General features: G+C 36.5%; 1 protein-coding gene across 2 annotated transcripts in view; it reads right to left on the reverse strand.

Moving 5' to 3' along the window:
- THADA (THADA armadillo repeat containing) overlaps positions 1–13,136 on the reverse strand; it is a 111,859-nt gene extending 98,723 nt beyond the window's left edge. The window contains exons 1-10 of one of the 2 annotated variants that reach the window (XM_081940023.1): positions 12,677–13,136; positions 9,000–9,096; positions 8,238–8,332; positions 5,881–6,011; positions 4,942–5,090; positions 4,813–4,845; positions 3,856–3,904; positions 3,239–3,429; positions 2,186–2,280; positions 985–1,205 (exon numbers count right to left, since the gene is read on the reverse strand). In XM_081940023.1, the coding sequence (XP_081796149.1) occupies positions 985–1,205; positions 2,186–2,280; positions 3,239–3,429; positions 3,856–3,904; positions 4,813–4,845; positions 4,942–5,090; positions 5,881–6,011; positions 8,238–8,332; positions 9,000–9,075 (1,040 nt within the window). In that variant the 5' untranslated portion in view covers positions 9,076–9,096; positions 12,677–13,136. Of the gene's footprint in view, positions 1–984; positions 1,206–2,185; positions 2,281–3,238; positions 3,430–3,855; positions 3,905–4,812; positions 4,846–4,941; positions 5,091–5,880; positions 6,012–8,237; positions 8,333–8,999; positions 9,097–12,676 lie in introns of those variants that run through there. The other variant, XM_081940024.1, reaches the window with a different exon arrangement.
- Positions 13,137–13,483: the final 347 nt, after the last annotated feature.

Raw genomic sequence — 13,483 nt, forward strand, 5'->3', positions numbered from 1 at the left:
TTGGAGAAACAGTATAAAGTAGGGAAAATACATGAGCATATTTTAAAACAAACTGAATATCAATATTCAAATGTTTAAGTATCACAGATGTAGATTTTTTCTTCTTCTTCCACCTCTTATTTACACTTATTTGAATGCTTTATAATAAAACTATTTCTTCATACTTTACTTTTTAGCTGTGCTCAATGTCTGATCTTTTTTTCCTCTTTGCATCACAATTTCTTTTTCTTTCTGTATATATTTAAGAATATATGCAAGCTGTTCTTTTGATGCAGAAATATTTCTAAGTGGTAAGGAAAATTGTAATGGGAGGTGTGAATCTAATTTACATTATTAAAAACCTAAAAACAATGCCTGGTATCTTCTATAGACTGGATGAAGGAAAAAAAATGATGCTTAACGTAAGTTGGTAAAGGTGCTCCTTATAAGTCAAAAAAAGGGAATTCAAACAATTGTTGCACCATCTTAAGTGCCGCTACAAAGTAAGGGACAATAAATAATGCAATCATAAACCCTGTAGAAAAGAAGCGGTAGAAAGAAAAACAATAGGTGAAATCGGCCTCATTGTTTTAGACAGAACCATTTTCCCATGACGTTAACAGTGCTTAGTTCCAGATAAGCAGACACAAAACTGTAGCCAAGGAGAAGCATTTATAAATAATATATCTCCCTATTTTCTCTGCAATAACAATTTTATGAGGTGGATTGGACTGAGAAAGTGTGACATTCTCTCTAAACAGCTTTCATGCCAAAGGCAGTCTAGACCCTTTTTGGGAGAAAAATATGGGTTTTTGGGTTTAGAAATATGGGTTTTTGGGTTTTTGGGTTTAGAAATATGAATAATAATAATAATAATAATAATAATAATAATAATAATAATAATAATAATAATAATAATAATAATAGACCTCACAGAGTAGGTCAAAACTTCAACTATTAAATTTGCACAGACTCAAAATTATAAAACATAGCAACAGATTTTACCGTGTGCTTAAGGTCAACAAAACAGAGGCTATATCCAAGAGTAGTTTCTCTGCATTCTCTCCCATGCTGTGATCTTTCCAATCTAACATAGCAAGTGCTCCATGGCAAAGAAAAAGGAGGACGGAGTCAGAAAGTTCAGCAGTACAGAGACCTCCACAGCTGTCCACAAACCACTCTGGCACATCTGAACACTTTAATAAGCCACAAATCAAGTCACTGATCTGCAAAAAAGAAATGTAATATAACTGTAATATAAGAGGGAAAAAAGTATGGTTTACTAGATCGCTGGAAGACAAGAAATTACAGCAAAAAAGGCAAATAGCAATGGTTATTTCTTTTACAGCTGTCACCGAATGGAAATTAAGAGAGCTAAACTTCAAATAGTACGTACTGTATGTTTCCAGAAATATTTAAGACTGCTAGTTATCTCCATTTTACCACCCAAAACACATGCTTTAGCATTATAGGCTATCCCCAAATCCATATAGGATTGCATTTACTCAGTCAAAAATTCAGATCCATAGGTTGAGTAAATCTGTGGGACCAAGATTATAGTTGTAATCCTTTAAAAATCCCCTGATAATTGTTCCTGTGAATTCAATGGGATTAACTTCCAAGTAAATGTTATCTTTGTCAGGGAAAAAAAACCCTGGGGAAATCTGAGATCAATGGACCGGGCTGATTCCCTTCCGCATATCTTTTGAGATATTAAGAAAAATAAAATAAAAGTCTTTAATAAGTATATTCTAATTAATAAACAAACTTTAATACGAAAATAATAAAAGTAAATGAAACAGAAATAACTAATTGGTTACATTTTGATAATAAAATGTAGCCGAACAAAGAAGAAAGGAATTAGGAATGTGTAACGCATGCGCAATAAATCACTTTCAGATAAGAACTTTTATGACCTGCGCAATAACTCTTTCTTAGTTTAACTCTTGAATGTCAGTTCATGCCTAGCAAACTTTTTAACATCGTGACAATCTTGTCCCAAAGTTCCTTATAATTAAATATTATCTTATTGCACAGTGAAGTGGCAATATTTCCTGTGGTAGAATTTACATAAAACTTATAATTAATATTGAAATGGCTACTTTTTCAGTTACTTCTCTTTCTTAAATTAGCTTAATGTTTCAAATACTAATTCAAAATTAATTGTATACATATTTTTACTTTTTTTCAGAAGAAACACACTAACCAAACAAGGTAACTTCTCAATAGGTTGAAACATTGTCTTAATAAAAAGAACAACAGCCAATCCTGCTGAAGTCTGGACAGTTTGTAGAAGGTCTTCTAAATAAAAGAAAAAGACACTGGAATTATAAATGGAATTTAAAGTACTTGAATACCATTCTGCTTTTCTGAAATAATAAGGTAATTCCTACTATATATTTTTCTATTGCATTTAACATACTAATTCTCATAAACATACCAAAGAAAATCATCATTACTATATACAGCAGTCTCAATTGTTCATAAAATTATGCTATTATTATTTGTTTCTAATGTTGTAGAAATCACAACATTAATTGAATATCAACTAGGACCTAAAGTAGCCTTCCCATAAATAGCTGTTCCATTTTCATAAGACTACAAATCAGAATATGCTGCTATGTACAGAAAGAGAGAGTTTTTAACAATTACTCTTGAAACTTCCCAAACCATTTTTTGTGCTGCTCTAAATCATTCATTCATTCAATTTGATGCCTATGGCAAACAACCAAACATGCAGAGATTTTCACAAGGTTTTATATAAGCTGGAGGAAATAATTACAGTACTCCTTATTTACTGATCACAATTCAGACTGGCAATTCTGTCACTAAGCACTGTAGTCATTAAGCAAACGCATGCACAACTGTGCCAGACGTATGATATCACTTTGACTTCCATTGTTAGGCAATCATAGAGGTTATTAAACGAGACATTGCATGACAGAGATGTGCAATTTTACATCTGCATTCTCTATTAATTCTGCTTGTTATGAAGATTGGTTTAAAGACTGTGTTTTGTTATAACCATTATAACTTTGAACAGTCATTAAAAAGGTAGTTGGTAAGCAAGGCATACTTGTATCCCTTTTGCAAGCAGAATTGCATTCATAGAAATTTTAAAATCCAATCCAAGTTTAAAAAAATAAGCAAGAGTGATATCATTTTAGTATAAAGATTCTTATTTGTGAGTTTAGCTTTATCTATTTTGAAATAAACTGTTGGAGAAAAATTAAAAATTTAAATTATTAGCACTATTTACCATTATTTAAGCAGCATATAAAGCAGTTCAGAAGTCCACACATACATTGCCAAATGGGAGAATCCAATTTCTTCCAAAAACATCCCTGTATATTTTCCAGAACTTTTTGGATCAATGTCATGGAAACTTTAATTCCCATAAGCAAATCATGCATCAACCGAGTTTGAGCAATGTGATTTCCACTGAATTGCCTTTAAAAAGATATAAATAAGACAAATTACTTTCAAATCTGTTTGTGAGGATCTTTTATATGTCACAACAATATCTACTTGCATATATATGTCCTTGTAGTAGACCAATGGATAGAGATTCATATATATACATTACAAATAAATTTAAATTACTTAATCAACAAGAACACATTACAAATACTGTGAAGCTCTTTTTGTATATTTCATGAACATTATGTTTTACAGTTTCTTAAAATTTCTTAAAATTAAAAACTATTATATATTGACAAAGTACTTATGTTCTGATTAAAAGTATTGATTTGAAAATGCTGTTTACCCACAGATCTATTCTAGACAATAAAAAAAACTTTTGAATGTATGAAAACAATTATTTGCTGTTAAAAGAATAATCAGCCTCCACATTGTATCTTGAGTACTAGCACTTACCGGTTTTCTTCTTCTATTTTAAGCACAGATTTCAACAGAAATTGAAGAGCTATAGAAATAGTTTAAAAAAAACATAAAATTAAGAATTGAGAGTGCTTTCAATATCCTAATCCTTAACCTCCAACTGTAATATCCATATTGAACTCATTGCTCAAGAACTGTATATACAGATAACCCTCACAACTGCAATTGGGACCTAGAACTCTGTTGCTATGCACAACATTAGTTCCACCTGCAGCAGTTATCCAAATCATCATAGTTCACTAAGCCTAACATCATGTGATCATGACTTGCAACTTCTGCCAGTTTCTCTATTGACTTGGCTTGTCAGAAGCCAGCTGTGAAGCCTGCAAAAGGTGATTACGTGAGTATGGGATGTTACAACTCCTGTAAATGTGTGCTGGTTGCCCAAAGTGCCCAAATCATGATCATGTGACTGTAGAGATGCTGCAATAACCACAATTTCAAGGAGCAGTCACTTTTCTTAGTGCCATCTTAACTTTGAACAGTCATTGAACAAATGGTTGTTAAGCAAGGACTACCTGTACTAGAGCACTTAGACAACATATAAATATCTGAAAAACTGCCTGCTACTATAAATCTACCCATTATGAAGAGATAAAATCCAATGTTATATAAGCAGACATAGGTCATCCAATAGCACTTTCTCTTAAACGTCATTTCCTTCACCCACAATCCACACCTGAGCCTCCCTACAGAATTTAAGAACTCTAGAACTGGCTGAAGGAACGCAGACAGCCGATTTTCAGAAAGGAAACCCTTCCAGTCAAGAACCTGTCTCTATTTAAAAACTGTAATATCTCAAAATATAGAAAATGCTTTTAATTATAGACCTACTTAGCAACAGAAAAATGCTTCCTATAAAGACTGGTATGAAACATTTTCATCTCATATTCTTCTCTCATTCCAACACAAGAAGAGGTACAAAACATTTACCTTCTTTGAATAGTATAGTCACACTTGATTTACCTGAAAAATTCAAGTATACATTTTAACATCTTATAACATCTTTGAATAATCAAAAAATATGTTTAATGTATAACGTATTTTTAAAATGAATCATACCTATGTGTATAAATTCCACACAAGAAGCAAGATTATCTATAGTTTTTCTAATGTGAGAGAAGTCTGTATTTGCTAATTCTTGTTTAAAGCAAGCAACAAAACTGTCTGTAGCTTCTGCTATAAGCAGTTCTGGAAGGTCATTCAGGCAACTGTAGACAAAAAAAACATTGCCAAATTAAAATGGAAATACTAAAAGGTTTAAGTTAAAAACTATATCAATGGATTTTTTTGAGCACCACAATCTCTTCATCACTATTCTGTTGCATTTGTTTTGATACGAGGCTTCAAAAGAAATCAAAGGAAAATGAAGATCTACAGAACAAGCAGATCTTCAGTTAAACATTTCATTATTTCTGGGAGAAGAGAGAATGGATTGTAAGAAGAAAGAGATTGCTCATAGCAAAATGTTTACTGTCTTGCATCTCTGAAATAACACGCTGCATTACACTTTCCCCCAAAATATAAATATTAGAGGATTTGGAAATACAGTCAACAATTTGCTAGCTAGAGAAGAGTTCCCTGAAGATGGGCTACAGCACGAGTCCGAAAGCTCAGAAGACAAAACCTCTAGTTCCAGTGGCTGACCCAGATTGAATTCTGCAACAGGATTATCTTGGGACACATATATTTGCCTTCATTCATAATTTTCTGGATATCACGAAAAAAGTTAACTAAGGTTTATATTACTATACCACTCATAATATCTTTGCCTTTTAAGATTTAGTGAGTACAATACATATAAATGCTGAAAGTAAATAGGATTATAAAGTCAAGAATACTTAGAAAAGAATCATTTTAAAATTTATATCTCATACAAAATATTTTATGTCATACAAAGTCCACTACCATTTGTATCATTCATTTTCGTAATATCTATGTTCCCCTGAAGACCATCAAAGAAACATGAAGCACTTTCTTAGTATAATATTTGGCTAGTACCTTGCTAGGACTTTTTTCAAAGGGTTCTTTATATCCAGAGATAAGAACACTATCCCCAAAATATCTAAACAATTTTTAACCATGTTATTACATGAAGACTTGGAGTCCATCTTCTCCAGTAAAGGCACAATCTGCAGATGACAAAAAATAAAAAACAATGTAACTTGCTTTTCCCCCACAAAGACTCAAGATAAATAGGGATTGTGTGTTGTGCGTAATGTATATATCAGGTTTATATAAAAGTCAGTAAGAAGCACAGTATATATAGCATAATGCATAACAGAATGTATAATAGATACATGTATAATCAAACATTAGAGTATGGAAACTCCAGGTCATTGTTTTAACCAATCAGCTTATTTTTACAAATTTATTTCTAATTCCTTCTGCATAAATTTCCATCTGTCTCCCAACCCCTTGGAAACCCCTGAGCATTCTTAATCGTTATTAAACATTTCAGGGCAGGATGTAATCTTTTACTTTTTACATTCTTAATATTAATTTAACACTTGTATCAGAGTTCTTCCAAGCAGGGAAGTAACCTTCTGTTTCTTATTAGTTTCATTTTTTTCAAGCAAACTGACAAATTGATTTTGCTATTCATATTTATCAGCCTTTTCCAACTAGATATCCTTCAACTTTGCTGAAGCAATTGATGCTGAAGCAACAATTTCAACAGTCATTAATATGGAAGCAATATTTCCAACACAGCAAAGTGCCAGGCTGGGGAAGGCTAGACTACATAATGATTTGGATAATCCTAAAACCTAAGATACTGATCCTTCTTGACTTTTATTCTTGCAATTCATGAATCAAATGTCTTGCATTTTCATGCATATAGATAATTATATGAAACATTTGTCAAATGAACCTAGCTGCTAACCAGTATAGAAAATATAGGTAAAGGTAAAGGTTCTCCTCGTACATATGTGCTAGTCGTTCCCAACTCTAGGGGGCGGTGCCCATTTCCGTTTCAAAGCTGAAGAGACAGCGTTGTCCGAAAACGTCTCCATGGTCATGTGGCGGCATGACTAAATGCCGAAAGTGCATGGAACACTGTTACCTTCCCACCAAAGGTGGTTCCTATTTTTCTACTTGCATTTTTCCATGCTTTCAAACAGCTAGGTTGGCAGAAGCTGGGATAAGTAACAGGAGCTCACTCCATTATGCTGCACTAGGGATTCGAACTGCCGAACTTTCTGATCGACAAGCTCAGCATCTTAGCCATTACCGTGTTCCATGATAGAAAATATACTTACTTACTTACTTACTTACTTGGTTTATATGGCTGTCTAGCTCATATTCACAGCAAACAATAATATTAAAATACATCATACCCTCTACCAAGGAAACAGTACCAACCATACTGCTAACCACTTGACTCAAACTCATCCTAGACCATGTTTGGTATAAAAGCCAAGGTCTTCATGGCCTTCCAGAAAGCAAAAAGGAAAGGGTCCCCCTGAATATTAGATGGAAGGCTATTCCAAATAGCTATGGAAAAAGTACATTTCAAAGTTTCTACTAGATGACAACATTTAACTGTTAGATAATATACTTTGCAATAGTAACATTATACAAGTATATACTTATAAACCGTATCCATTGTTTTTTAAAAGTAACATTTGTATCCACCATTCCATTTTAAATTGTAAAGTAATAATTGCATCCAACATTGCTATCCAACAAAGAATAAAAAGCAGATTCCTCTCACTTCCTGGCAGCAGCAATGTGCATTCCAGATTAAAGACTGGGAAGACTCTACATCTGGGATCAAAACCAACAGGATGTTCTATGTCAAGGGTGTCGAATTCGATTTCATTGAGGGCCCATCAGGGTTGTGTTTGACCTGGGGAGGGGGGGAGCAGGGGTGTGTGGCCAGCTTGACATCACCTGTGTCAGGGGCATCTGTGGCCCAAATGCCCTGACAGCGAAACTGGGATCACAAGTTCGTTTTCAGCTGGGACGGCCTCCTGCAACCCTTTGCCAGCAAAAACAGAGCTTGGGAGGGCTGCAGGCCAGTCTTTTCCCATTTCCAAGGTGGCCCCGTGGGCCAGAGCGAAGCACCCCACGGGCCTTGAGTTTGACATCTCTGCTCTATGTCATCAGTAAAGTCTACTCATGCAATGCTGGATGTAGCCCTTAAATTAAACGAATACATAATGCAGCATCAAATAAATGTTAAGGAGTAACCATCTGATTTTCTCATTTGTAGGAAAGACAAAGAACATGGGCAAAGTGAAATTTCCATGCATAACTGTTGCTCATTTTTTTAATTTGTATATAAGTGAGACTATATCGCATGCATTTAATGTAATTCCATATTATTCTTTTTACTAGTATAACTAAAATCAAACCTGTTTGATCAAATTAATTTGCTGAATGCCATCTGTCAACTGTGCACACTGCAATAATAGAGAAGCCAGGTTTTGTCCTTCAACATCTGCAAAAGCTGCACATTTAGAAAGCAAAAATATGTTAATGGTCCAATATTTAAAAGTCCAATAGTCCACATGACAAAAGCTATTTCCTACCTCCTCCCTTATACTAAACTAATCACATCTGTTAATGTTGAGGATGTACTTGAAAACTACTTAAAAGACAGAAAAATACTTAAAAGACAGAAGTGATCCAGAAAACAACAGCATAAGTATTGATGGGGATGTATGCTGTTGTGACATCACTGCTCTGCAAACAGCACTTCAATTCAGATTGACTAGAATTGGTTGCCCAAATGTTATCCTTAAGAAATAGATCTTAAGTGTAATACAATATTGAGTAAGACTTGATCATTATTAATATAAATAGCCCACTCAAACTGAATGGCCAACTTGCTGCAGAAAACCAGAAAATGGGAAGGACATTTGAAGCACATCTTTAATATAGAACATTATTTTTAACATCAAACGTTTTGTAATTTCTCTAATTTGCTTTTTACTGAAGAAAAACTTTTTTTCAAATTCAGGTAGAAAAAACACATAGACATGTAGACATGAAAGGGATGGTATTCTTGTCTTTAATTCAAAATGTACGCTCAAGGGAAATTAGTTTTTAAAAATCATTATGGCACCACTAAAATATATCTACAGAGACAAATTAAGCAACTTAATTATACTTACAGCGAAGTCTTTCAAGCTGTTGATATTCAAGAACAAAGCTATCAACCTGAATTTCTTTCTTCTTCTTTAAAACCATTTTGGTAGATTAAAAAATTACCTATTAAAGAATAATATATTTGATATATTAGAACATTGTTTTAAATACAAAATTTAAAAATGAGGTCTGTTTAATTCAGACTTGTACTTTGTCTACCTTATTTCTATATACTCTGGAGAAAAAGGCTTAGGCAAGACTTTCATTCAGACTTCATTAGCAACTATTTCACCTGAAATACACAAACTCAATCAAGAAAAATCCAGAAAGGTCTGGCAGACAGAAGTTTAAAGTCAAGACTCCAGATGAGGATATCAGCATCTTACTTCTCAAACATTTTCCTGAGAGTAAATCCACCTGAGCAATATAGTAACAAAACTAATTAATACAGACTACCTATTTTTTAGGTTTAATAAACACTCATTAACAGGTTTCCACTAGAATGAAAGCCTAGACGTTATCCTGTTTTATTTCTCTATGTACACTGTTTGGAAGTATCATGTTTTCTGATTTATGCCATAGCATTTCATTTCTACCTTTGGTCTATATTACTATTTCTTCCTGTTTCATGATGTTGAGGCTATCACTTTATATAAAGATAGTCCTCATTTAATGGGAATAATTGGGACCAGAGTTTCCATCACTAAGTGAAAGAGTTATACAGCATAACAACAACACATAACTGCATAGCTTAGCAAAAGCAATCCCAGCACTCCCCGCTGCCTATAAACAAAGATAAACACTAAACAAAAATTGTTGGTCATTAACTGAGTCCTACATGATTTACAAGCAGGCGGTCAGGCAAGTAGGTGGACGCTGCCAGCCAGAGGAGGGGATGTGGTAGCCTGCAAGGCGTAGCAGCAGTGTGAGTGGTGGCTGTTGGGCAGGGGAAAGTGTCAATGGCTTACTGGAATGTGACTTTTTTCTGCTGGCTTCCCCCATTGTTTTGCTAGTGGGAAGCCAGCAAGGAAGGTCACAAATGGGGATCACATGACTGCAGGATATTGCTACCATTATTAAATGTAGGATGTTTGCTAGTCATAAATACCATTCATTCAAAGCCATCACAACTTCAGTCATTGAACAAGTAGTCATTATACAAGGACTACCTGTACTAGCTGAGAAACTCCCAAAATGCATGCACAAAACACATGGGTTAGTTCTTAGAAAAATAAAGACTAATAATATAATCATGATCATTGTAAAACCAAGGGATACAAAATTAGTTTCCCATCAAGCAACCTTGTTACATAAAGCAGGCACCAGAAAGAGATGCAAAAATAGATATTATTTCTGTTGTGGTTATTGTGCTTCAAATACAGCAAACATTAGAATTCTCCTCTTACAACCTCACAAGGTTACTTATCAAACATTTTTGAATTCTTGTGAGCTATACAAGAGACACAAATTCTACCTGAAACAAAATGGAGCAAGGCTGCTGACCTTAACCAGAAGGTAGCAAGGCACCATGTTGACTAGCACATGACAATTTCTCTCCAGGGATATATGAAATAAAACTAATGTTAGAAGTAGGATATGAGAAGTCAAGAGACAATAAAAGCTTTGAAAATATATCATGCCATTATTTGAGAAAGGTAGCTCTAACTATCCATTTCAATGGTAGCAATTCAGAAAATGACTTTGTAAACAGTTGGCAAGTTCACAGAAAGACAGTAAAAAGAAAATTAGGAGACTTCAGCCTAACATATTTTGGGTTTCTGAAATTAGATATAAATTCTTGTAATTCCATCCCTTTTTTCATAATAAAATTTGCTATTGTGAGAATTTGGTTTGGAAAAATAAATATGTTGAGTTTCAGACAGATGATAAAGAGACTGACAAACATTCAATTTTTGGTTTGTATACTAATGCTAAAGCCTCCGACCAAGAAAATGGAATTAGAATCTTGGTTGCAAATAACAACACAAATACAGGTGGTCCTTGACTTACAATAGTTCATTTAGTGACTGTTCAAAATGACAGCACCCAAAAAAAAAAGCAGCGATATATTATCATTTTTCACTCTAACAGCCACTGCAGCATCCCCACGGTCATGTGATCAGAATTTAGATGCCTGTCAACTGACTCATATTTATGATGGATGCAGTGTCCTGTGATCACCTTTTGCGACCTTCTTATAAGTAAAGTCAATGGGGAAGCCAGATTCACTTAACAACTACCAATATGTTACTAACTTAACAACTGCAGTGCATGTTGTACGTGCCCCGGTTTGGGCATAGCAGGCCTCCCTTAAGCCTCCTGGGACCAAAAACAGGATGTGGGGGGCCCCACCCCCGCGCTCCTCCCGTGCATGCATGCACATCTCCCACATGTGCCCCACCATGAGCATGCATGACAGAGACCCGAAAATCAGCTGGCCGGCGGAAGGCGTCCGCACATGTGCGGTGGAGCTGAGCTGGGGCAACGGCTTATGTGCCCGCAGACAGAGCTCCATATGCCACCTGTGATAGTTTGCTATCACGGTTCTAGCATTTTTTCCATGTATTGGTGTACAGCTGATTAGTTCCCTGGTTTTACTTTTTTCTCTGTTTTTTGAGCAAATAGAACAAAGTTAGCTCTTCAATGTTCTGACACCTTCCCTGTCATTCAGGAGTTTTGAAAGATTACAATAATTTTCAGATCATATCCATCAATTGAACTAGCATCTCGGGATGTAATCCACCCAGCCCAGGGCACTTTGAATTCATTCAAAGCAACTTGGGAGTTCTCTCAATTCTTTGCTTATTTTGAGCTACATTTCTTTTCTGCTCCCTCCTCCCTCCCCAAATGGCATAGTTTCTGACAAGTCGGGCCATTTTTTCCCTTTGCAAAAAAGCCAGATGCAAAGTAGGAATTAAGCAGTTCAGCTATTTTCCAATTGTTTCATACATATCTTAAAAGCGTTTGATATTTCTGGCACTCAGTACAAAACAAAAAAATCATTCTACGCCTTAAGTCTTCCTTATCCCATTCTTACAGATTTGAGATATGGTGTGGGCAGGTTGTGTTAGAAGCCCCTTTTTTCCCATTTAAAAAATCTTTTTGTTTCTTACACTAATTTATTAGGAACCTCGTGGTTTATTTTGAAAGTAAATCCGGTCCTTTGGTTTGTGTGCTACGTTATCCCGAAAAAGAACAGCGCTGATTTACACCTCATGGCTCCAAATCTGCCATGCATTTCTTTTTTGTTGAGGGTGTATTGCAGGGGTCCCCAAACTTAGCGACTTTTAAGACTTGTGGACTTCAACTCCCAGAATGCCCCAGCCAGCATGGCTGGCTAGGGCATTCTGGGAGCTGAAGTCCACAAGTCTTAAAGTCGTCAACTTTGGCGATGTCTGGTGTATTGGTTCCAAGCTATACCAAAGATGTCCCGCCCCTACAGATCTAACAGTGAAATAGCTCCGCATGCCGTCGTACACTTGGCTCTGCCAAAGCAAGCCAAGTTCAGGCGACCTGTTTCAGCCAGGCACAGTTTGCACGCTTCCCTGATCCAAAGCTGGAGAACCTCACACGCTTCGCCGTGGGGAGCTACTTCGCCGCACATCCTGCGGACACTCGCTGAGAACACCCAGCCGGTATAAAGAAAAGGCGTGTTTTTGCTCACACCGCGTTTTTACACTCAGCCAGCGCTCCCAACACTTACCCTCCAGGGAGGCCTTGCCAGCACCTTCTTCCCCCTTTCTCTCTCTCTCTCTCTCCAGCCAGTTGCCAACTCCGCCTCTCCGCCGAAAAGGGGCGGGGCATGGAGGCGTTGAAGAACGAGCAGCCCACCCGGCTACGTCTTTTTCTTGAGACGAGGGAAAGGGCGGGGTCGAACGCCGCACGGGCCACGCGACTCTTCTGTTTAGGCTCGTCCAGCCACCACGGCTCTTTGACGGCTTCGCCCGCCAATCAGGAAAGAGAGCGAGACAGAGTAGCTCTCGCGGTAGGGATTCGAAGAAGAGGTGGGATGTGCCGGCCGCTCTGCCGAGGTTGCTTTGCAGGGTCCGGCGCTTGCCCCTCTCTCCCTCCCTCTCTCTCACGCACGCACGCACGCAATGAATCTCAGTGGGACGTTTCATTGAGCCACACTAAGTGACAGCATTAGTACTAAGTCATTGATGAAGTTACCTCGTTTGGGTGTTGAAACATCTGCAAGAAAATGCCTCTGGAGATTGTCAGCCATCCAGGTCATGGTTGTCCCAAAAGTGCTCTTTCAAGAGGCAACTGGACTTTCTGGTTTTACTTTGAAAAGGTTTGGCTTCTCCTCCAAGAATAATCTTCAGCTCTGACTGGATGGTGAAGCTATGCTCCTTGTAGACAGCTGGTCACTTGCATTCTCTTGGTTCTGCAGCCCAACAAGACCAACACAGACCTCAGAGGATAATCAGAACTGCAGAAAAAAACAATTACTGCCAACCTGCCTTCCATTGCACCTGTACACCTGTACACTGCACGAGTCAAAAAGAGG

The sequence above is a fragment of the Natrix helvetica genome, assembly GCF_964273705.1.
Source record: "Natrix helvetica genome assembly, chromosome: 2".
NCBI classification, from domain to species: domain Eukaryota; kingdom Metazoa; phylum Chordata; class Lepidosauria; order Squamata; family Natricidae; genus Natrix; species Natrix helvetica.